Here is a 23,482-nt window from a genome sequence, read left to right as displayed (position 1 = left end):
AGGAACTGTTTGGTGCTTTTGTTTTTGCTAAAAACAAATCTCTCCATAAGTCCCTTATTTCCAAATACTATGGAAAAGTCACTACTACTCACCGCAAGTAATACTGTTTTAGAGCAAAGGCAGCGTTAGAACAACTTCTGGGAAAGTTGAACTCTTCAACAATTTCTCCCCACTGATTCTTCTCAGAAACCTGGTAAAACACAGGCACACTTGTCTGAACGTGAACAATCTAAGAAAATCTTAACCTAACTATGAAATAAATACCCATTCTACAGAGATCTGTAGATACCTAAGGCATCAGTGGGTGTTTCGGATCGATCGGTAAGAGTTACTAAGCAAGGGCTTCTTGAATCACTGTGTTTTCACCAGAGAGCCCTGTATTTAATATCACTTGTTTTGTTTGGGGGTGGGGGGGTTGGTGGGTTTGTTTTGTTTTTGAAGCCCGGACAATAACCAATCGCAAGTCCCTCTGTCGCCCCCTTTTAAATCTCAACGCGGTCCGTTTACACTAAAAAAAAAAAAAAAAAAAAAGTTCAAAAGGATCAATACAGTTCCGGACAGCGACGTCCGCGGGTTAGGGGGGGGCCGAGGCCGGGGCCGATTCCGATCCCTCTCCCAGATCTATCCATCTCCATAGGCCCTTCTTTGAGGCCTACAGCTTCTGCCTAGCCTTGAAGCCTAAGATGGCTATTTGGAGACAGGTCCTGGTTTCTTTTGTTAGCTGTATAAACCGAGGGCGACGGGGCCGAGGCTGTGCCCCCGGCTGCCGGGATCATTTCGCAGCCGATTATCGATGTTAAACCTGCCCGCGCTAATTTTGAGTTGCACGAAAACTGCTCTCAGAGTCTGTGTGTCTCTGTGTCTCCGCCTGTGCTAGAGCGGCAGCGGCGGCAGAGCTGACTCGCGAGCGAGCGAGCGGGCGGGCGGCGCGGGCGCGGGGCGGGCGCGGGGCTCAGGCTGGCGCCCCGCACGCCCGCACTCCCCGCCGCGGCGCTCAGACCCCGCCGGCCCGACCGGGCACCGGGCAAGGCGCGAGCCGGCGCCGGGCCGCCCGCCCGCCGGAGCCCCGCGCCCGCCGCGCGCACGCGAGCCACCAGGCCAAAAACAGCCCCGCCGCCGTCCGCCTCCGTGCCACCGGCTGGGAGCGAAAAGAACGCCTTTTGCCCCCGCGGGCCACCCCCTCAGCCCCAAGCGCCCACTCCGGGGTCAAAGGAGACTTTTTGGAGGAGGCCAGCGAGAGGGAAATACAAATTAAAACTTCCACTCACCTTCGCGAATCCGCCTAAAGTAGTGACTCTGGTGTAGAGACCGTGAAGATCCAGCTCCTTCCCACCCACCGCAGGGATTTTTTTAAAAGGCGACCTGCGGGAGAGAGAAAGCCCCGCACTTGTCAGCCGGGACCCCGTGCCCGGCCCGGGCGGGAGAGCCCCGTTCGCCCCGGCTCGCCCCGGCGCTGCCCCCCCGGTTCTGCTCTCACCCTCTGCTGTGGTGGAACTGCCGCAGCTCGTCCAGGAAAGCGAGTCCCTTTCTCCGCTCGTCCGGAGGCGCCTTCCCCGTCGAGTTTGCCATTATTTTTTCAAAGGAGGTTTTTAAAAAACCCAGATCGGTGTTTTAAAAGCGCCCCCCGCTCCCAGCGCTTCCTACCAGAGCCCGGAGCCCATTCCTCGGCCGGCGGCGGCGGGGCTCAGTCATGGGCCGGCGGTGGCGGCGGCGGCGGCGGCGGCGGCGGCGGCGGCGGCGCAGGGAGGGAGGGAGGGAGGGGGAGGAGGAGGAGGAGGGGAAGGAGGGAGCAGGAGGCCAGGGGGAGAGGAGGGAAGGAGGGAGGGGAATTTCTAAAAAAGTTTAAAGAAATCGGAGCGAAACTAGAAGGGCAGGCGACTGCCGGATCCGCGCGAAGCCGCGGGGCGAGCGCGGCCCCCCCCCCTTCCTTCCCTCCCTCCCTCCCCGTGGCCCGGCTCTCGCCCGCCTCTCAGCGCCGCCGGCTGAGGCGGCTCAGCCCGGGGACGCGATTCAACATGGTGCTGCTGCCGGGGGCGCGCGAGCGGGCGAGGGGCAAGGCAAGCCGATGGTGAGGGGTCTGGGCGGCCGGAGGCCCAAGAGTTTCGGCGGCGGCGGCGGGGCTAGGGCAGGCGGGGCTGGGGGTGGGGAGGGGGAGGTCTGTGTGGTGGTTTGTGGAAAGCGCGGTGACAGCGGGTATTTCGGCCCCGGCTCCGCGGGGCCCTCGCACACATTCACGCGCGGCCTCGGCCGCGGAGGCCGGGGCGTCCCCGGGCAGAAGCACCGGCGGCAGCTGAGCCGCTGCGCGCCGCCCGCCTGCTTCCCTCCCCGCCAGCCTCCCTCTCTGCCGCCGCCACGGCCTGGCAGCCAGTGCCACACAGCGACCCCCGAGGGCTGGCCGCGGCACTGCGCCTGGCTCCACACCGCCCCAGCAGCTCCTCGCGGGGAACAATAGACTCGGCTCGCCGGGCTTAGGGTTCGTCTGCAATGTGCCGCACATTTCACACGCACACAAAGCCGGCGGAAAGGGGGGCGGCGCGGGGAAACGGCCACTACCGGTTGTTCCAGGGTTAGGGGTGGAGGCGATGTTCGCGTCCCCGGCCCGGCTATTGGAAGGGCCGCCTCGGAGTCCCCGCCCGCCCGACAGAACCGGTGTGGCGCTCTGAAGGGAAAGGAAGCTCACCGGGTTAGCTCCTCACGCTACGCAACATTCACAGATCGGAATAAAGTCAATTTGTTACCTTATGTTTTTGTAAAATCTAAAGGAATCGGCTTTTATGAGCCGTATGCTAGTATTCTGGGGCCTGGTTAGCACATTTTCTATGAATTATCCACACGCTAACTTTAGCAAACTATACGTTAAATACAATGTGAAGTGTCTGTCCTAGTTCTGTGGAAATAGAGTAATGCTCTTAATTCATCTTGCCGCTGGTTGGCTTCACATATCAAACTGGAGTATTCTATGACCAAAGTTATGCAAACTAACTAAACTGGTTGGGAAGCAATCTGTCGAACTTCGACAATAATAATTAACGTTTACATTTTTATAGTAAGGTCTCTTCAAGATTGCTGCGTTTAAAATAAATATCGAATAAAACATGTTTTTACTTGCTTTCAAATGTCTTAAATGTAATCCTCGTTTAAAATATTTTTGAAGGTTAAAAAAACCCTTTGCTTAAATGAGAGTCAAAACATCTCAACAAATACTACCACCTAAATTTGCATTTACGAGGGGTGTTGGAGCCGGCTCTTTGCTACAAATGTTAAGATTACAGTACGTGAAACGTATTATTATTCCCATTTTAGTGACGGCCACCACGGGCAAAGTCACTGCCTAACCCAAGGTCACAGGGTAGTAGGGGTCTGGATGGGTTATTTCAGGTAGTCGTTCCAATGGGAACATTGCTTTGGAGGTGAAAAATTATGTAATATAGTGCAGCGTGCTTCCGGTGCTCACTCTAGGAAACGGACTTATTTCCCAACTGAAGTTTGTCTCTTAAGTGGGGTCGGAATAAGGTTGTGGCTAGGAAGTTCCTGACACCCCAGGGCCAGTGAGTGTCTCGGAAGCCTGTGAGGGGCGGAGACCCGGCCCGGGGAGGTGGAGAAGCTCGGCGGCCACGGGAGACTAGGGGTGAGGCTGCTGCGAGGAAGACCCGGTCAGCTGTCCCTTCCCCCACCGGTCCTCTTAGGGGGAGTGGAGATGTGGGCCTCGGAGCTGCGTGGCCCGGGCTGTGCGGATTCCCTAAACGCCGCACTTGCGCACAGCCCCTTACGTAACCGTCAGTGCCGGGGATTCCCTGGAGGGGGTCATTCTATTCAACCATTATACACACCCCGGGCTCCTGCCGCCGCGCCGCCGGCGCCTCACAAAATGGCGGCGCCCATAGAGGAGACAGCGGCCGCCTCCCCGGCCCCATTTTGTGGGAAGCGAGAGGTCTGTCAACATGGAAAACCTCTGCTGAGGATGCATCCGAGTTTGGAAACCCCACTTAAGGGATGGAGCCTGGGGGATCACATTAAACGGAAAATGCCAACGACTTCTACCACCTCTACGCGTTTTTAGTTTTTCATTTTCTCGAAGGAAGCGCCAGAAGCTTGTGGGGTAATGGTAACTAGAGGGAGAACGGAAAGCTGAGGTGACTGCTCCGGGGACTTGCCGCGGCGCCTTGGTAGCTTTGGTTGCTCTTCCACGCTCCCAGCAGCTGACCAGAATCTCTTGGAGGGTCTCCTGGGCCACGTCGACCGCGCCAGTCCTGCAATGAGACTTTTCTGTACTTTTAAAATGCCACAGTCCACGGCCCGGTCGGCACCGCTCGCCTGAATCGTGGGCTTCGGGAATCCTGGAGGCTGCTGCTCCAGGAGCTCGCGGTCGGCCAGGAGCCGGGGAGCTTGGTTGCCGGGAGCGGGCGGTATTCGCGGACTCCGGCGGCCCTGGCGGGTCGCGGCCGGGATCCGAGCCGGGGATGACGGTGCTGATGGAGCTGATGGGGCAAGAGTGGGAACGGAGGCACGTACACTGAAATTTAAGTCGTCCGAGTTGGGAGTTAAGATAGCAGGTTAATACTGTCTCAGGAGAGACTTAGAACGTCTTTTCTGGTATCCCAGTCTGCAGTGGGCAAATCTATTGTCTTTATTTCTCATTTAAGGGCAGAATGCAGGGATGACATTTTTACTTTTCAAGAGGCGGTTGCCACTTTTAAGTCACTGTTATTTTTGTGTGTGTGTGTGTACATACACAAACATATACAATAGTGTGTTTTGCTTTTCAGAGCAAGTATCAAAGGCTAAAGACTTGGAGTGATACTAGTGTTTAAAAGCCTTTTTTTTAAAAAAAAAATTAAGATGTGATGAGAAACTGGAGAATTGACTTTTAAAAATTCCTTTTCTGTAGAAGAGGCTATCTTCAAAATGGAGTCCTAAAGTACATCTGATGGATAGAATTTAAATTCTTAACACTGTATACCCTGTGGTCAAAAGCATCAACGTAAAACTTGATGTTTATCAGATTACTTACGTTTCAATTTTCCTGTGGTTAGAAAAATTAAGACAGAAGTAAGCTATTAACGGTATTTGCTTGTAAGAGTAACGTAAAGGTTTAAGGAAAGGTTTGTTTGTTGAAATAGATGTGCATCACACGAATAATTTATTTTAAATGTTGTTTTCCAGTTGCAGCAATCATTTGTGTTTACATGACTTTTTAAAAAAGGGTTTAGTTTATGTTGATTTTGACCCTCTTATTTAATTTCTAGTGCAGAAGTGCAGCTTTCTGCAGGCTGCGCCTCAATCACTAAGTTCCACTGTCCATCCTCTGCCGCGCTACTCCTGGCATGTGGATCACCAAGATACAATTTCTGGTCCTATCTGTTCTTACTGATGTCCTTTAAAGTTAATAAATTTGATTGCCACTAATCAGTCTGTATCTCTTGCAAAAACACCACATTTAGCATCCAAGTAGAGTCAGAGTATGTTTTTTATGAGATTGTGCTAAAGTAACCTTCTATTACATTTCTTATTACCATATTGCATTTCCTATAGTGGGCAGCATAGAGCAGGTGGATCCTGGCAAAGTAATGTTAGAGATGTGCTGACAGCTTTACAATAGATATTCTCCAACTAATTTGACGAGATATAAAATAAAATGTAGTTCGTAGTTTTCAAGCATTAATGGAAAGTGTTCCTATTAAAAAATTACCAATAACAGTGGAAATTGTTGCAATCCAATTTGTATAGTTTACTGTTTTGATGACAAAGCCCTTACGATGGGAAAAATGTAGTGTTGCTTTTGTAACTGCAAACGCTGCACGCCGTAATTAGAGGTTTATGTTATTTTATTTGAATTTTTCATTCTTTAATATTAGTCAGGAAATTGTGATAAATTAAAAATTCCCTCATTCAACTAAACCTTAAAAAACTGTACCCAGTTTCAAATCAAGCATTATCAGGTGTATGATTACAACAGCTGAAATAAATTGAGGAATTGGTATGCCAACTCAGTGGAGAAATTTTGGGATTTTAGGTCATTCCAAGATTTAAAAAAATAGTTTGATTCGTTAAACAAGGCTATTGAAGTTAAATTGATATTTCCTTAAAGATGATTTTAGAGAAAAATTCCTTGGCGAGATTCGAGAATGCGTTCATGGCTTCTCTTGCCTGTACCTACTGCTACACTTTTTTCTGTGGACTAATTTGTCTTATTTGAAAATTTGATTACAATATCAAATCCTAGATGAAGCCCTTCCATTCTTAGGTTGATTCTAAGGAGTACCGATAACTAAGCTCTTAAAAGGCGAGGAAATAGTTTATTCTACTGCAGATTAGGGTAATCTTAATACAGACACTGATGGTAATTCTAAGCAGTGTTGATAACTAAGCTTTTAAAAAATAAGGAAATAGTTTATTCTACTTCAGAGTAGGGTAATTTTAATGCCCTGAATATACCCTGAATCTTTTATAGATAGATTTCTGAATGATTTGGGCCAAAAATGTCTGATAAGCTTTGGGGGATTTTTAAATTTTTTTTCTCTTAAAATCAGAAATGTGGGATTTTTTTAAAAATTATTTTCAGTAGATATTGGAGATTATGCTTTGTACATTAAATCCAGTTTGATTTTTAAGTGATAATTTTCAATTAAAGGTTTTTTAATAAGACAACTAAACAATTAAATTTTAGACAATTATAATAATATTTTTTGGAGAAGCATTCCCAGATGTGCTTTTGACAGGGAGTTGATTTCATTAGTTGTTTGGGTTGTTTAATCCAGAATGTTTAAAACTGTTATGGGTTTAATTTGCTACATTTGTCCATTCTTATACATTTCATCTGTTTTGATCACTGAAAAGTTGTCTAAAAACTGTGCTCATTATACACAGTATATAGTATTTTAATACTTTGTTTATAGTATTTAATAGCTTCTGAAAACTTTAAGAGAACATACTAAACCAAGGAACTATTAATGGTAATCTATATTTAGTAATAAATATATTCGTAACTAAATGTAGATTACTAAATCACTGAGTAAATATTTCTTGCATATTTGGACAAGAGATGGGGGGAGGGCGAATGACTTGATCCTCAAGAAACTTAACTGCTACCTTTAAAAGGTTATAATGAAGCTGGGCACAGTGGTACACACCTGTAGTCCCAGCTAGTCAGGAGGCTGAGGCAGGAGGACCCCTTGAGCCGAGGAGTTCAAGGCTCTATCTCTTAAAACAAAAAAAGTTATAAAAATATTCAGACTGGAGGGTTCTTAAGTTTTAATATTTAAGCAGGGTCTTTACCACAGAGTTAAATTTAAAATTCTGTTTAGAATGGTAACAAATTTAATTATGTACAAAACAGCATCATTTAAGTGTTAGGATCAGTGTTACTCAAAGTGTTGTAATAATGTTAACAAGCATTTAAATCACATTGTTTGAAAACTGGGATCTACAAAAAATATGATTCCAATAATTAACTTTTTAATTATGGGAAAGGCAAGGGAATGTTCAGTGAATGTAAAAAAATATACTACTGAGCAAACAAATTGTTTTAATGAATTTTGATTTTCTGTTTTAATTTTTTGGTACATTGACTCTTCTTGACATGGCACTTTGCTATTAATTAAAAAAAATTAAACCCTAAAGACAAATTAATTCTGTATTTAATGCAGATTTAATTCTTGACTAGCTTTAATGCTTAAGGAGTTGGCAGTCTTGTTGGCAAAACAATAAAATAGGAATTAAGCTGAAATGCAAAACTGTGTAATAATTAGGTTTCATAAAAGTATAGTTTTCCTTAATAACTACATGAGTCAGTAGTGTTGACTTAATAATTATTTAGCTTTTGCTTTTCTCTGAAAACATATCAAACTCTTCATATATAGCATCAAAATAGATATTCAACCTGAGCCACTGTAAATTGTTGAAGCTTATTGCTATACATTAAGGGAAATTCTATCCAACAGTTCAGTGTAAACAATTTTTTAAAGGTGCTTTAACGTGATTTGTAGTATGTAGAACTCAAGTATTCCAGAATAATCTTTGTGTGATAATGTACATGAGAAACATTTATAAACAGTCCTTCAGGTGTACAAAATAACTGACATAATATTTTGCATTTAACTACACTGCCTCCAAGTATTTTAAACGAAGATGAAATTTTTAGAGTATTGTGCTATATTTTTATAACTGAATTTCCCTCTTATTAACAATACTAATAACATTTAGCCATTAATGATTACTGATAGCTTAAATAAGAGTGTAGTTTCTGTTTCTAATGTCTATTAATTTTAACCCCACTTAAAGACATTTCCTACTTATCATACTCAAAGTTAATCAGAAGTTAAATGATGGTCCTTCTGGTTCTCTGGAAACTGAAAAGAAGCTTCTTTTTCTTTAGGGTATGCAGGAATTTTTTTTCTTCCCAATGAGCTGAATCCATCCTTTACACTGCTATTTGCTAACCTCAATTGTTTTTCTGCTCCATTAAAGTTGAGGCCACCAAAAATAGTAGTAATATCACAACTACAAAACCCTGGGTGGATTTGTACCCATTGCACATACACTTCTTGCTGCCAATTCCTAAGAGACTTTTGAAATAATAGTATATTCCCAGCTAGACAATATATTCTACTTGTGGCCTATGTATAGTGTTCAACAAGTCCATGAGCCCTATGAAACAGGATGTGTTTACTGCATTTTTCTAGGGAGAAGTTCTCAGCAGGCATGGGCATCTTAAAGACCCTGTGATGCCCAAAAGGTTAAAGCTCTATTTGCTAATGACAGATAGTAAGTTTGGAGGATTGCTTCATGTGCAGCATTTTATTTTGTAGGTTGTTGGCCTATAGGGAAAAACATTTTGAAATTGTAGTTAAGGAATACCACTTCAGTTCATCAAATTAAAAAAATTATGGCAAATAAGCAAAAATCTATTTCTAAAGAACTACATACAATATATTCTTACAGAAAAATTTAGATTAAATGCACGTAACTGTTTTTTTGGTTTGCCATGTATTGAAAATGGATGGATGGGGGATTACATTAATTAATGTATTTATTTATTTATTTTTGAGGCGGAGTCCCACTGTGTTGCCCAGGCTGGGGTGCAGTAGTGCAATCTCGGCTCACTGCAACCTCTGTCCCCTGGGCTCAAGCAACACTCGCACCTCAACCTCCTGAATAGCTAGGACTACAGGTGCATGCACCATACCACACCTGGCTAATTTTTGTATTTTTTGTAGAGACGGGTCTCGCTATGCTGCCCAGGCTGGTCTTGAACTCCTGAGCTCAAGCAATCTGCATGCCCAAGCCATCGGCCCGTCTTGGCCTTCTAAATTGCTGGGATTACAGGCGTGAGTCACCATGGTCAGCCCATATTAATTTAAAGTAGGCTTCAAATATAATTCTTCACTAATTGGGAATGCCTGGGGATGTATATGAATTTGTTACCTTTTTGTGAGTAGTACTGTGTGCTTGTGTTCATGGATGACATTCATCAGAATGTTTCCAATGGTGTAGCCAGATTACACTGCCATCTTCCTGTTCTCCTTTGTGCTTACTTCCTCTGCCTGTATTTGCTGCAGTTTCTGGCGAGTGTATGTAGGTGTTGGCCCAGACCTTGCTTTTGTAGAGATCATCCATAGGGCTAATTTATCCCAAATCAGTTTTTATGTATTATCTGTGGGCCCAATGTGTAATTTGAACTTTAAAGATACTACTTCAGACTGCAGTGTAGCATAACCTTTAAAAAAAAATGCTAGTTTTGCCCTAATCTGTGCATATTCCAATTGTTCAGTGGGTATTAGTAATACATGAATTATTTCTGTGCCCTTTTTGGTGTAGAGTCTCCTATGAATAATTACTGTTATTTAAAATCCACGACTCCATGCATTGTTTTGGTGGAAGGGAGAGGGTAGTTTCCCATCATGTTTTACATATATGTTAGCATTCAGATTTTCCTTTTTGGCCCACTCCCTACTGAACTGAAGGGAAAGGGTGTATTTGAGAGAAAACATATGCTTTACTCAGGTTCCAATAATTAAGCCGATGCACTTGATTTAAGTTACACATTTAGCTCATTCTTAAAGTATAATAAAGACTTTAAGCCTCCTGGCTCCCAAATCAGTGCTTTTTCTACTAAACATTCTTTCTATCTTGTTAAAAAAATCCAATTTTCAGAATCAAGTTAGTTGCTAAGCAAATATGCATAAAACCATAAATTTATCTGAATTGTTTCTAATTTAAGGAGTAGTATATGAAAGTTTCAACAGAAATCATTGATCTGTAAAAGTGATGGAAAATCAGCAAAATAAAAATAGAGTAAGCTAAAAGGCCCTTCTTCAGGGAAATTGGAAAACTGAGTTCAAATATAGGGTCTGGGACTTCTCAGGTGCTATTTTATCTTAAATTAGAATCTGCGTGAGGTGGGGTGGGGTCACTCGTGCCTATAATCTCAGCACTTTGGGAGGCCGAGGCAGGATAGTCCCTTGAGACCAGGAGTTCGAGACCAGCCTGAGCAACATAGCAAGACCCTCTCTGTATTTTTTAAAAAATAAAATTGGATTTAAATAAAGAATCTGCATGAACTTTCTTGTCACTTATTCTTACATATTATTTGCCAGTGTGCGATACTTAATAACCAAGTAAGACACATCAAATGAGTCTTTTAAGGCTACAACTTATGTAACATTTTATCAATATTACTGCTACACACATAATAGACTAACTTTTTTTAGCCTCACAATAATACCTTGTACAATTTATAACTAACTGCTAAAGGGCCTATAGAAGGCTACCCACCTATGTAAAAAAAAAAAAAAAGGTCCTAGCTCCATCTGGTGTAGCTTGGCAAATTATTTTTGATATGAATTGCCAGGAATATAGGGGTATCATTCCTTGCTGATAAGAGTACATACCCTTCCTTTGCTGGCTAAGCTATGTGATTCTATAGGACCTTAGTGTCATGGCCATCCTTTCAGTAGTAAGCAGATTTAGAGAAGTTGTCCCATTGTTACCTTATTTCAATAGTTTTTGGTCTTTCTACATTGTGCGTAACCTCACTTAATCAGATTGTTATGACTGTTTCCCCCCAGGAAGTATAGGAAGATAAAAAAAAAAAAAAAGCCAGACCAGATATGTATGACTGAACGTGAGCTCAGCAGATGATATAGGTGTCTTAAACATACTTTCTTTTTTTTTTTTAGAGGGAGGGGTTCTGGCTCTGTCACCCAGGCTGGAGTGCAGTGGCTCAATCATAGCTCACTGCAGCCTTGACCTACCCAGGCTCAAGCGATCCTCCCGCCTCAGCCTTCTGAGTAGCTGAGACTACAGGCATGCAGCCCCACACCCAGTTAATTTTTTTATTTTTATTTTTGTAGAGACACCGTCTTGCTGTGTTGCCTAGGCTGGTCTTGAACTCCTGAGCTCAACCACTCCTCTCACCTTGGCCTCCCAAAATGCTGGGACTACAAGCGTGAGCCAGGGCACTTGGTCCATATTTTGTTTCTTGAAGTCACAAGTTAAAGCTGGAGGTTTCACCCAGAATCAAAGTGCCAGGTAGCATTTTAGTGCAGCCTAGGATAAGCAGCTCAGTTTCCATTAACACAGTACGAGAATTCAGGGATATCACTTGCTAAATGTAAACCAGTTACCTCTGTAATTTCCCAAAAATTTTATTGTGACAAACGAGTGCCATACTCTGAACATTAAAGGCTTTTACCTCCAGCTGTCCAAACATTGTGCATGTTATTCAGGTAAAGGCACTGGTATGGTAGGAGTTTCTCCTTTAGTGTCTTGTAATTAACAACAGATCCAGCATTTATGGAATGTATTGTTATTGTAACTTTTGAGTTTCCATAGCCAAGAATGTAAGAGTAATAACTAGGTATAGTCCATTATTTTTAGTAAAGTTAATTTTAGTTAGCCTTTGATGGTAGACACTTCTCAGGTTATAATTCAGACTCAATAACAAAGCCAGAAAGTTCAGGAAGGGTAGGGTAGTGCTGTGGTCTGAATGTTGAAATCCTAACTATCAAGGCATTAGGAAATGGAACCTCTAAGAGGTGATTAGATCATGAGGGCAGAACCCTAATGAATTAGTACCCTTATAAAAGAGACCCCAGATAACTGGTTTGCCCCTTCTGCCTTGTGAGGTTACAGCAAAAAGACCATTATATAGGAAGCAGGACCTCACCAGACACCAAATCTGCCAACGCCTTAATCTTGGACTTCCCAGACTCCAGAACTGAGAGATATAAATTTATTAAATTATAAGCTACCCAGTCTATGGTATTTTGTTATAATAGCCCAAACTAAGGTAACAAGAAGCAACCCTCGCAGTGCTTGCTTAATGTCATGCACCTGTCATTCTAGTGGTGATCATTTGCCAGTCTTTTTGTTTATGAAAGAAATTAGCAGTCCTGCTTTCTCTTGTTTTGAGTGACAGGTCTCAGGTAAGGATTTATTTTCCAGAAAGAAAGCGACTAAATAGATTCCCTCCAGAAAGATTTTCAGATCAGTAGATCTTCCTTAAACTAATATAGTCTTTGGACCCAGTTCAGAAGTGGCCAAGGCCAATCCTCAATGCATGAAAGTAAAATTAGACTGTATTTAAGGGAGACAAATTACTAGTTAGGAACCATCAAATGAGGTCAGAGGCAAGACCTTACTGACAGATGGACAAGTTAAATGCTATCTTCTGAAAATTTTAGTTGCTTCATGATGGACTCATTTGGAGCATATCTGGAAAGTTTTTTGGACATGTCTAAAACATGGGGTTGAATTTTCCTTACAAGCCAAGGTTAGGACAGGGGGTCGACCAGCTGTCTAGATAGTCTCAACACTACCAGAAGCTATTTGTAAGCTCTACTACTAGTCTGGTGACTCAAGTAGGAAGTGTCCTAGACACTGCGAGAAACCAAAGATTAGTAATAAGAAATTGTTTGATAGATAAGATGAACATCTTAAACATAAAGCATAGATTCAAGACAGAGGACCTTTGTACCTGACAAGTACTCAGGAGGACTTGAAAAGGGCCCCTGCAGGTGAGTTTCAGGCTCTGTCCTCCACTCATGAACCTGCAAAATCCAATCCTTGCTGCTGAAGATTTCTTAAGAAAAATGAACAGTGTGCCTGGCCACTTCAGTGTCTTTAGAATCCCATCTTGGTGTTACACTTTGCCTATTATTTCTAGATGGAGAGGTAGCAAATGCTTTACAAAATCTCAAGGTGTTATAAACTACTTTTACAATCTGTCTTATAAAGTGTATTCCCTGGTTATTATAAATAGGCAAAATGCTATTCCAAATCTAACAATAAAGACTTTTGCCAATACTCATTGTTTCAGCTTTCAAATAAGTATGTTTTCTACCCATCCTACAAAAGTATACATAATCACTAAAACTTATGAACAACACATATATGATATTAACCTGAATATTTACAGAGAGCTCCCAGGAGGGATGATTTTATTTATTACATTAATTCTCTTATTTGTTTAGTTTGTGACCTGATCTTAATAGTAAAAAGTGAATAAGTTAGCAGAGGAAATCAGTTAATAAATATAAGAGCAACAATGTCTGTGAAGAAGTCACCACATGGGCCAGGCACAGTGGCTTATGCCTATGTCTGTATAATCCTAGCACTTTGGTAGGCTCAGGTGGGAAGATCCCTTGAACCCAGGGGTTTGAGACCAGCCTGAGCAACATAGCAAGACCTTGTCTCTTCTAAGAATAAAATTAAAAATGAAAACATGAAATCACCACAGCCTTAGTTTAGTAACGATAACAGTATTTTGTAATATCCACAGCAGAGGAGACTAAGGACTAGATATTTTAGCTCCTCCAGAAGCGAGGAATCTTTATTGTTTCTACAATTGTCTACAGTCAAGAACTAACCAAAAGCTTGAGGAGCATCAGTCATTTATGACTTTTCGGAAGTTAAAGTATCATCTCAGGTGAGGACAGCACTTTCTGCCACCTAGGAAGAATATGGAGAAAGCAAAATTTTTTTACAGCTTTTTCTTAAGAACAGACTGCATGTCTAGAAGCCAATTTGGTTTTTTTCTCCAAGCTGCCAGTTCCCTCTTCAATATTATACAGTGTTTTGTTTTGGTCATAGCACCATTACTAATTTAAACGAGATTTAACAAAACTCTTTCAATAATAAATAATACATAACAAAATACGTGTGTGACCAAATATTTGCAAGAAAGGGGTTGTGCCATGAATCTTTTTTTCTCAGTTTAACAGATTTGCAAAGGCAACTTTTAGGAATCAGAATGTTATTTTAAATATTATTAACAAGACAGCAAATTATTCAATCAGGCAACTAATCAGAATTATAGACTTTAAACTTATGTTATTTTTCACAGAATATAGCAACACTGAAATCCAGGTGTCTAGGCAGACTATTTTACTTGAAATAATATTTTTAGACCCAGTTTTATAATATAGAATAGAATTCTATTTGCTTTTCTGCAGCTTTAGGGAAGAGGGAACATTTTCCCCTTTGGATATTGCTGTTTGTTTTTATTTTAAGAAAACAGCAATTAGAAGTGTCTAAATATCAGATTTCCATTAGCTAGCATCAAGAGAGAAGAGTAGGTACAAACTTAAAATTCAGGAAAGGACAGAAAGGGCCAGGCGTACTGGCTCATCCCTGTAATCCCAAACTTGGGGAAACTGAGGTAGGAGGATTGCTTGAGGCCAGGAGTTCAAGACCAGCCTGAGTGACAAAGCAAGACCCCAATCTCTACGGAAAGATCAGCCATTCCTGGTGGCTCGCAGCTGTAGTCCCAGCTACTCAGTAGACTGAGGCGGGAGGATTGCTTGAGCCCAGGAGTCCAGGGCTACAGTGAGCTGTGATGGCACCACTGCACTCCAGCTTGGATGACACAGCAAGGCCCTGTATCAGAAAATAAAAAAAAGAAGGACAGAAAGATAATGCTAACAAATGGAATATGGAGCATATAATGTCTTGCCTCTACATGTAATTAAGAATAGAAGTAAAATTTATCTCCGATTAAGATTTTTTTTTAAAACACTCTCAACAGTCTATATTCAGATAAAACAGATTTTAATAAAATTATATATGTCAGTCATCTGTTTCAAAAATTTTAGGGCCATTTTTAGTCTTTATAAAGCATAACTTACAGTTATAGATAGTTGTGGTTTTAGAAGCTATTCTATTTGTTATTCTCTCCGTATCCCTTAACCCCATGCCTCAAATTATTTCAGAATACTTTCCCAGTGAATTTACTAACTTGTTCTTTTGTATTCCAAAAATGTGAAAGGTGTTAAAAGTTTGTGTTTTCAGTGCCTTTGGAAACATTTAAAAATGCATCTTTTAAATTGCGTGTCCAAACCAGTATTTCCCAAAATGTGCCATGATCTGTTTATAGGTGTTGGGTTAAATATATATATATGCAGTTACATAACTTTGAGAAACGCCAAGTTAAGCCAAGTTAGTTCTTTACTACAAGACTTCTCAGTGCCTTTAATGTCCTCCTATGTTATCCTCTGGGGATATTCTATTTTCTAAATCAACCTACCTTTTTACTAGGATTGGTGTTCCAAGGAAAATACTGAAAATGCTGGTCTAAATATTGTTAAAAATTGAACACACGTGTCTAAAACCAAAAGTGCCCAATCCTTTACTAGAGTGTGAGCTTCTTGAGGACAAGGGTCTGTACTCATTCTTTGTGATCCCATCTTGCATATAACCAATATAATGCTCAATATATATTATTGAATATGTTAATATAAATTTAATATAACCCTTGAGAGTCAATTTGTAATGCAAACCTAGTAAGCTCCTGATTTGATAAAGTTAATTATTATGAAATAACTTGTGTATTTTCACGCATATTTGTTTTTCTTCTCTATACTTGGAAGAAATAGAATATTTTAAAATGGACACTATTTTACAGGTTCATATTTAAGATGGCGATCAGCTATTTTTATCTGTTGAAAAGTTGTAGGCCTAACCTTATAAAAGATCTGTTCATAGACCATGAAGCATTTCAAAACTGTGAGGTATAGAAATCAGGGTATTCTGATTCATTTCATTTCACTTCAACATTTACCCCTCTGGGAATCTGAAACTTTTTTCATAGCCTTCTACTTCACTCTCAACTCCTACCTCCCAAAAAGATAATTTATCTACTTATGTTCCCACTGCTTTCTAGAGTGCATATAGTTTCCCAGAATTTGCGGCACCTCCCCCACTCTTTCCTGTTACTTCATGTTATAGAGCTTCTCCAAATGCTTTCCCATAGGTTTCCTGCCTCATCTGCCAGAGACTTCTTGGAGTTCTTCAGAATTTACTGGATGTGCTAAAGAGTATTTAAGTACACACTTACCGAAATGAAGGAACTCCACTGCTGTGCAAGTAGTAACAGGTCTTCAGACCCATGAAGCAAAGACATTTGGGGAAGTCTCAGTTATCAAGTATGATACCTATTTATGGGGAATGTAGAGAATTTTGCCATCTTTCTTATTAGTAGAAAGAGAAATTTGCAGATTCCTTAGAGATTTAGGGGCGTTTAAGATAATCAAAGAGTTTTGTATATTGCAGTTGGGGATCTAATCCATACTGTAGACCATAAACTAATAAAGTGTCAGAAGCAAATAGGAAATAGAAAATATATGAAGGAATTATTTGAGTTTAGAGGAAAAGAAAACCAGCAAGAATACTGCTATCTAATCATTAAATCAGTTTAAGATAGGCACATTGGGAATGTCTGGTAAAACATGTTGTTAATTAGATTATAATGCCTTTTAGAGGACCCTTAATAGCTATTGTGAAACTCATATTTTGGCAATTTGAGCATCCTTTTTGCAGAATTTCATGAGAATTTCTTTGTAAAAGAAAACTTTTAACAAGGACTATTTGATACAGAAAAGTGTTACTAATGGAAATTTCAAGACTTCCTGCCTTGACGGCCTTTTAAATTAGAGGTTCATGCAGTAGCTTAAATGAGCAAGTCTTATAAACAACTGGAGGGTTCTTTAATATCCTTTAGAACCAGATGTTTTGTTGCTGTTATTTTTTTTCTATCTCCATTCAAACTACCATGGATATAACACTGTTAGCCAAGCAATGTGCTAAGATAAGAAGCTATTTGAAGAAGGCACAGTGCCTTAAGTTTTGGAGTTCATGAGTGGTGGGAAGGAGGAGTGGACATAGGAGTAATTCTACTATAGTATGATCAAGGAGTACGATGCAGGTATTGGCTCTGCCTGGAGAATTCTGGAAGCTTTATAAGAATAGTGTATCTTAAAGTAAGAATGTTCATTGTTACGATTAATGCGGAAGGGAGGGCTAGGATATTCAGAGACCCAGAGGCACAAAAGTGTATGGCATGATTTGGGAATGGTGAATGGCCCACTGAATGAGCCCATTTTGTGGGAGTGAGGGTGAAAAAGAAGCCAGAAAGCTGTGTTGAGGCCAATCTGGGATTTGGACTTTTTTCCCAAAGGCTATATTATTCTCAGTCATTTTTCTTGTGCTTCACAAATGATAGACATACACATGTGCAGGGATATGTACAATTCCTGGGCCCTAGGCTTTTCTGCAGTGAATTCCATCCCATTCAAGCATATGAAAATATATGAAGGGGAATTACACTATTATAGATAATTGCAGATAGATACAGATTTGACTGTTTAAACATATGTTTAACTTTTAGAATTATTACTTGTTCACAACTGGTGAAAACAGTTGTCTTGACAGAGATTGAGAACAGGAGGTGACTTGTAAGGAATGTAGTAAACCACTATCATGACAAAACAGGAAACTGGAAGCAAGGGGTTCATTAACAGAATGAGAAAACAGAGTAGATATGAGGAATATTGCAGAAGTACAATTGAGAGAACTTGACCGATTTCCAAGACTCATAACATACTCTATGTGTGGGTCATTCTTTGTTACGACAGGACATATTCCAGTAAATGTTTTGCCATGGGGGGCCTCTTTGAAATGACTGCTTAGGCCATGCACAATATGCCTATAATTCCAGCACTTTGGGAGTCCAAGGCGGGAGGATCACTGGAGACCAGTAGTTCAGACCAGACTGGACAACACAGCGAGACCCCATCTCCAAAAAATAATTAAAAATTAGCTGGGCTTGCACTGGTGGTCCTAACTACTTCAGAGGCCAAGGCAAGAGGGTCACTTGAACCTGAAAGGTCGAGGCTGCAGTGAGCCGTGACTGCACCACTGCACTCCATCCAGGTGACAGAGCAAGAGCCTGGCTCAAAAAAAAAACCCTTCCCCCCCCAAAAAAAAAACTTGGCTGCTTAAAACACACACTAAAAAAAAAAAAAAAAAAAAAAAAAAAATCTGACCCTTCTTATATTCCTTATCCCTCATGATCACATGCTTCACTGCATCCCTGAATTTAAAAGATGAAACACATGGCACATGCCTGTAGTCCTGTAGTCCTACCTACTCGGTAGACTGAGGCAGGAGGATACCTTGAGCCCAGGAGTTCAAGGCCAGCCCGGGCAACATAGCGAGACTCCATCTCTTTAAAAAAAAAAGTGAAACACAATTTTGAGAAGTGAGGATGAGTTTCTGTTGCATTTTACTTGGTAATTAAAAAAAATTAACTATTAAAGGTGGTGGCTTATGGCTATAATCCCAGCACTTTGGGAGGCTGAGGCAGGAGGATCACTTGAGCCCAGGAGTTCAAGACCAGCCTGGGCAACATAGTGAGACCTTGTGTCTACAAAAACAGTTTTTTAATTAGCCAGGTGTGGTGGCATCCACCTGTAGTCCCAGCTACTTGGGAGGTTGAGGCAGGAGGATCACTTGAGCCTGGGAGGTCAAGGCTGCACAGAGTCATGATCACGCTGCTCTACTCCAGCCTGGGCAGCAGAGCAGGTCCATCTCAAACAAATGAAAACACTATTTGCTGTCATCTGTTAAAGTCCATGTTTATTTAGGTAAAAAATATTTTGACAAAACTCCACTTGGATTGACCCTAACTAGAGTATTAAAGCATTATAGGCTAGGCGCGGTGGCTCACACCTGTAATCCTAGCACCTTGGAGGCCAAGACAGTAGAATCACTTGAGCCCTGGAGTTCGAGAGCAGCCTGGGCAACATAGTAGGACCCTGTCTCTGCAAAAAATAAAAACATCCAGGTGTGGTGGCGTGTGCCTGTAATCCCAGCTACTCAGGAGACTGAGAAGTGGGGATCACTCGAGCCCAAGAGGTCAAGGCTGCAGTGAGCCATGATCATGCCACTGCACTCCACCCTGGGGAACAGAGTGAGACCCTGTCTTTAAATAAATAAATAAATTAATTAATTAATCTAAGATGCCAGCCATCTTTGAATTTATGTAAGCCAAAAGTTATTAAGTGATGCATGACTGTATTTTTTTAAATGAACTTGACCCAGATAGAATGTAGGTGTTACAGAAACTAACTGCAAACTACTATCATTTATGATAAATATATATAGTCATGTGTCCCACAGTGACATTTCAGTCAATTATGGACCATATTTATGGCAGGGTCCCAAGAAATTATACTATTATATTTTTACTGTACCTTTTCTATGTTTAGCTATGTTTAGATGTGCAAATACTTACCATGGTGGTACAATTGCCTACAGTATTCAGTACAGTAACATGCTGTACAGGTTGTAGCCTTGGAGCAATAGGCGCTACGATATAGCCTTGGTGGGTAGTAGGCTATACCATCTAGGTTTGTGTAAGTACACTCTGTGTTTCCATAATGACAAAATTGCCTAATGATGCATTTCTCAAAATGTATGGCCATCATTAAGTGATGCATGACTGTATAAGAAAAAGTATCTATTTGTTTTAAAGTTGGCTCAGACACACATAGTAGTGAGAAACATTGAAAACGTTTGGATGTTTATTGATTTGGTATCTAACTGTAATCACCTCTGGATTCCATCATGGGATCTGGGTGTCTGAGCAGAAGAAATCCTGGATCATGTGACTTATCCATAAAGAATAGATTCTACATTTAGATCTGATCATGTGCACAGAGTACCTCCCCTATGCCAGGCACATTTGTGTATGGTATTGCATCTAGTCACTCACAGATTATTAAATCAGCTATAAAAAGATAAAATGCTTTTACTTGAAATAAGATTAATGTTCCCTGAGACCCTGCACTATAATTGTTTTTTTCCAGCATAGTCATTTATTACAGTTAAAGGAAAATATTATAAAACATTTGGATATTTCTCATATGCTCCTTGCATAAAGTAAGCAGATTTATATTTATTTCAATATGATCAAACCCTAGAGCTTAAATGCTTTCTTTTGTATATCATTTATACTATATAAATATTTAAATATACAATAGTAATAGTTAATATTTAAGATAGTAAATATTTAAATAGACAAGAGTTGTCCAAAACAAAAATAGGAGTTCTGGATCTTACTAGCTCCAATACTACTTTACTTTGAAATATTGAATGAGTGATTTCATATTTCTGATATTATTTATCTTTAAAATTGGGAAAAAATATTCTACTGAATATGATTAATTGAGAACCCTAGGTACAAAGTATTGCTTAAATTTGAAGTGATAACTACTGAAAGTGTATCCTAGAGGGAAATGGTTTAGGTTGGAAGATATACATATGGTGGTCATAAAGAACATTCAGCCTCATTGGACTTCTAAAAATATTTTTTTGCTATGAGTGATAGCCTTTTTTTTTTAATTAATTTTTTTAACTGCTCCTTACAGAGCAGGGCTACTGCATAGGCAGTGTGCCCAGAGTATCCACCAAGCCTTTACTTAAGAGCTACATTTTTTAAAGCAAATATTGGTCTTTAGGGTTCTTTGCGAGGAAATAATACCGCATGGAGGTATTTGTGATTCTTATATATTGACTCCATAATGGCAGACAATTATCTCCATCATTTGGATCTGAAGCCTATCAAGACATCTAATGTTAATTAGGGCCTGTGCTAGAAATCATGAAATATAGCTCAAAAAAATAGTCTGTGTCTTGAGGTCTTCTAGTCAAGCTAAAGAGAAATATAAACATTGATAAACCAATTTGAATATAAAACATGTAAAATCTAGTTGTAATCCTTTTCTCCATATTTTACTGTTTTATGATATAACTTTCAAATCCTGGCTGTAATTGTATAATTGCTAATATGTTAATGCTTAACCTTACTGCTACTAAGTTAGGAAAAATTTCATGGAGGAAAAAGAAAATCGGGATTTTTAAATGAGGAGAGGAAGGGTGCTTGGTAAATATAAAAAAAGATTATTCTGGTTTACTGAAGGAATGAAGAAGAGAGACTCTAATGAATGGTTAGAATAGTTTAGCCGTAGACTTGAGAGAGATAAAACAGGAACAAAAATTAGATAGATGACAGAAAACTGACATATGCTTCTTAACAGATTTGTTGATGGTTTTTGAAAAGGGAAAATTTTAGTCATTTGTATATGCCCAGAGGAGAGGAAAGCTGGAAACCAGTGAAGAAGCGGGAGGAGTTAGAAACGATGTATATGGGGAATTTAGATAGTAGGACACTCAGAAAGGAATAGATCTAATAGATCTTCAAAGTGTTAACAAGTTAGTGTCAAAAATTACTCTAAGGCCCCATTGACTAGTACCAATAACTGCAGAGCCTAGCATGATGTTTCTTTAATTTTGCCACTTCCTGGTCTCTTGGTACCTTCTCTGGACACTCTTATCTAAAATAGCTTGTTTATCATTTGTCTCCCAACCCATAGTCCATTAGAATGATATAAACTCCATTTGGTTAGTAATTTCTCTCTTTCTATTTTTATTTTATTTTATTATTATGTTTGAGACAGGATCTCATTCTGTCACCCAGACTGGAATACAGTGTTATGATCTTGACCTCCCAGGCTCAACCAATCCTCCCATCTCAGTCTCCGGAGTAGCTGTGACCACAGGCATGCACCACCACGTCTGGCTAATTTTTTTTACATTTTTTAGAGACGGGGTCTTACTATGTTGCCCAGGCTTCTGTCTCTGTTTTTACAGCTATATCCTTATTGCTGAGAATAATTTTTAAAGAATTCTAGACCTAGCAATCAGTGTCTTGAAATACAGCCTCTCAGTTGGATATTTAGGATCAATAAATGAGAATCAAATAATCTTAAATTTGTCAGGGACTGCAGAGGTCATGCAGCTTGCTTTTTTTTTAACTACCTGCCTATGGGTATTTGAGGAAGATTTCTACTACTTAAGTCTTGCTCAGCTTTGGGAATGACAATTGAGATTTAGTACTTTTCTTCTCTTTCCTTCTCTTTTCCTTCACTTTTGGGATCCAATGTGAATAATTTAACTAGTTTTCCAGTGTGATAAAACTGATCTGGTCCAATCTCTCACCTAATTAGACATTCCTTCTATGGGATATATTTCCATGGGTCCCATCTGGGAGTAAAGAGCACACTGTTGGGGTGTGTCTGTCTGTATGTGTGTGTGTTTCATCCAACAAGTATTTATTGGTTGGCTACTATGTGCTAGGCTAAGGATACAGTGATAAAAAGACACATTCCCTGCCCTTACTGACTTTCTAATGGAAATTTTGCTAGCAGCAAATGAAGTCTCTAAACTTTTTTCCTGTCCTCTCTTTATTCTCAAAGTTCTTTTGAAAGAAATGCAGAATAGTGGGAAGAAATAAAGAACAATGAGAGTTAAACTTCTACTAAAAATGCCCACTTTTAGTTTGTAGGGGTTTTAAATTCAGACCAATTCAGTTCAACAAACACTGCTGAGCATCTCTAGCCCTTGGCTAGATCCTGAGCAATAAAAGCAATAAAATAAAATTATTATAAAAATAAAAATAAAAGCTGAAATACCCCCTACTCACAAGGGGGGAAATGCAAATGTATAAATACTCTTCAGTATGGTAAGTGTTATACGTACCTGTTTTTTGAGAAATCCATTCCATTGGGTGGTTTAACTAATATAAAGTTCTTTCTCTTTTAATTTAAAATTTTGTTGAGACACGGTCTTGCTCTGTTGCCCATACCGGAGTGCAGTGGTACAATCTTGGCTCACTGCAGCCTCAACTGCCTGGGCCCAGGCAATCTTCCCACCTCAGCCTCCTGAGTAGTTGGGTCTACAGGCATGTGCCACCATACCCACCTAAATTTTTAAAAATATTTTGTAGATACAGGGTCTCCTTATGTTGCCTAGGCTTGTCTTGAACTCCTGGGCTCAAGCAATCCTCCCACCTCAGCCTCCCAAAATGCTGGGATTACAGGCATGAACCACCACACCCGGTCAAGTTTTTTCTTATGTTAAACTAAAATCTGCTGCTTTTTAATTTCTGTTCGTTTGTCACAGGTTTGTCCTCTGAGCTCTTCATTTGTTTATTTGACCCGTAAACCTTTATTGAGGCACTACCATGTGCCAGACTTTGCCACATTCTCCTCATACACATATAGTACATGATCCTTGCTTTCCAAAAACATTAGGATATAATTCTGCAACATGAGGAAGTTTCTTAACCACTCTATGCTCAGTTTCT

General features: G+C 40.6%; 1 protein-coding gene across 2 annotated transcripts in view; it reads right to left on the bottom strand.

The window, feature by feature from the left end:
* Positions 1-1,715, bottom strand: part of ARID2 (AT-rich interaction domain 2) — a 183,411-nt gene extending 181,696 nt beyond the window's left edge. For both annotated transcript variants that reach the window (XM_030822678.1, XM_030822677.1), the window contains exons 1-3: positions 1,478-1,715; positions 1,269-1,362; positions 93-190 (exon numbers count right to left, since the gene is read on the bottom strand). In XM_030822678.1, the coding sequence (XP_030678538.1) occupies positions 93-190; positions 1,269-1,362; positions 1,478-1,569 (284 nt within the window). In that variant the 5' untranslated portion in view covers positions 1,570-1,715. The remainder of the gene's footprint in view (positions 1-92; positions 191-1,268; positions 1,363-1,477) is intronic.
* Between the last annotated feature and the right edge of the window lie 21,767 nt (positions 1,716-23,482).

Source organism: Nomascus leucogenys, chromosome 11 (assembly GCF_006542625.1).
Source record: "Nomascus leucogenys isolate Asia chromosome 11, Asia_NLE_v1, whole genome shotgun sequence".
Taxonomy (NCBI): Eukaryota; Metazoa; Chordata; class Mammalia; order Primates; family Hylobatidae; genus Nomascus; species Nomascus leucogenys.
Note: the sequence above shows the minus strand (reverse complement) of the source record. Positions and strands in the feature narration are given on the sequence as shown.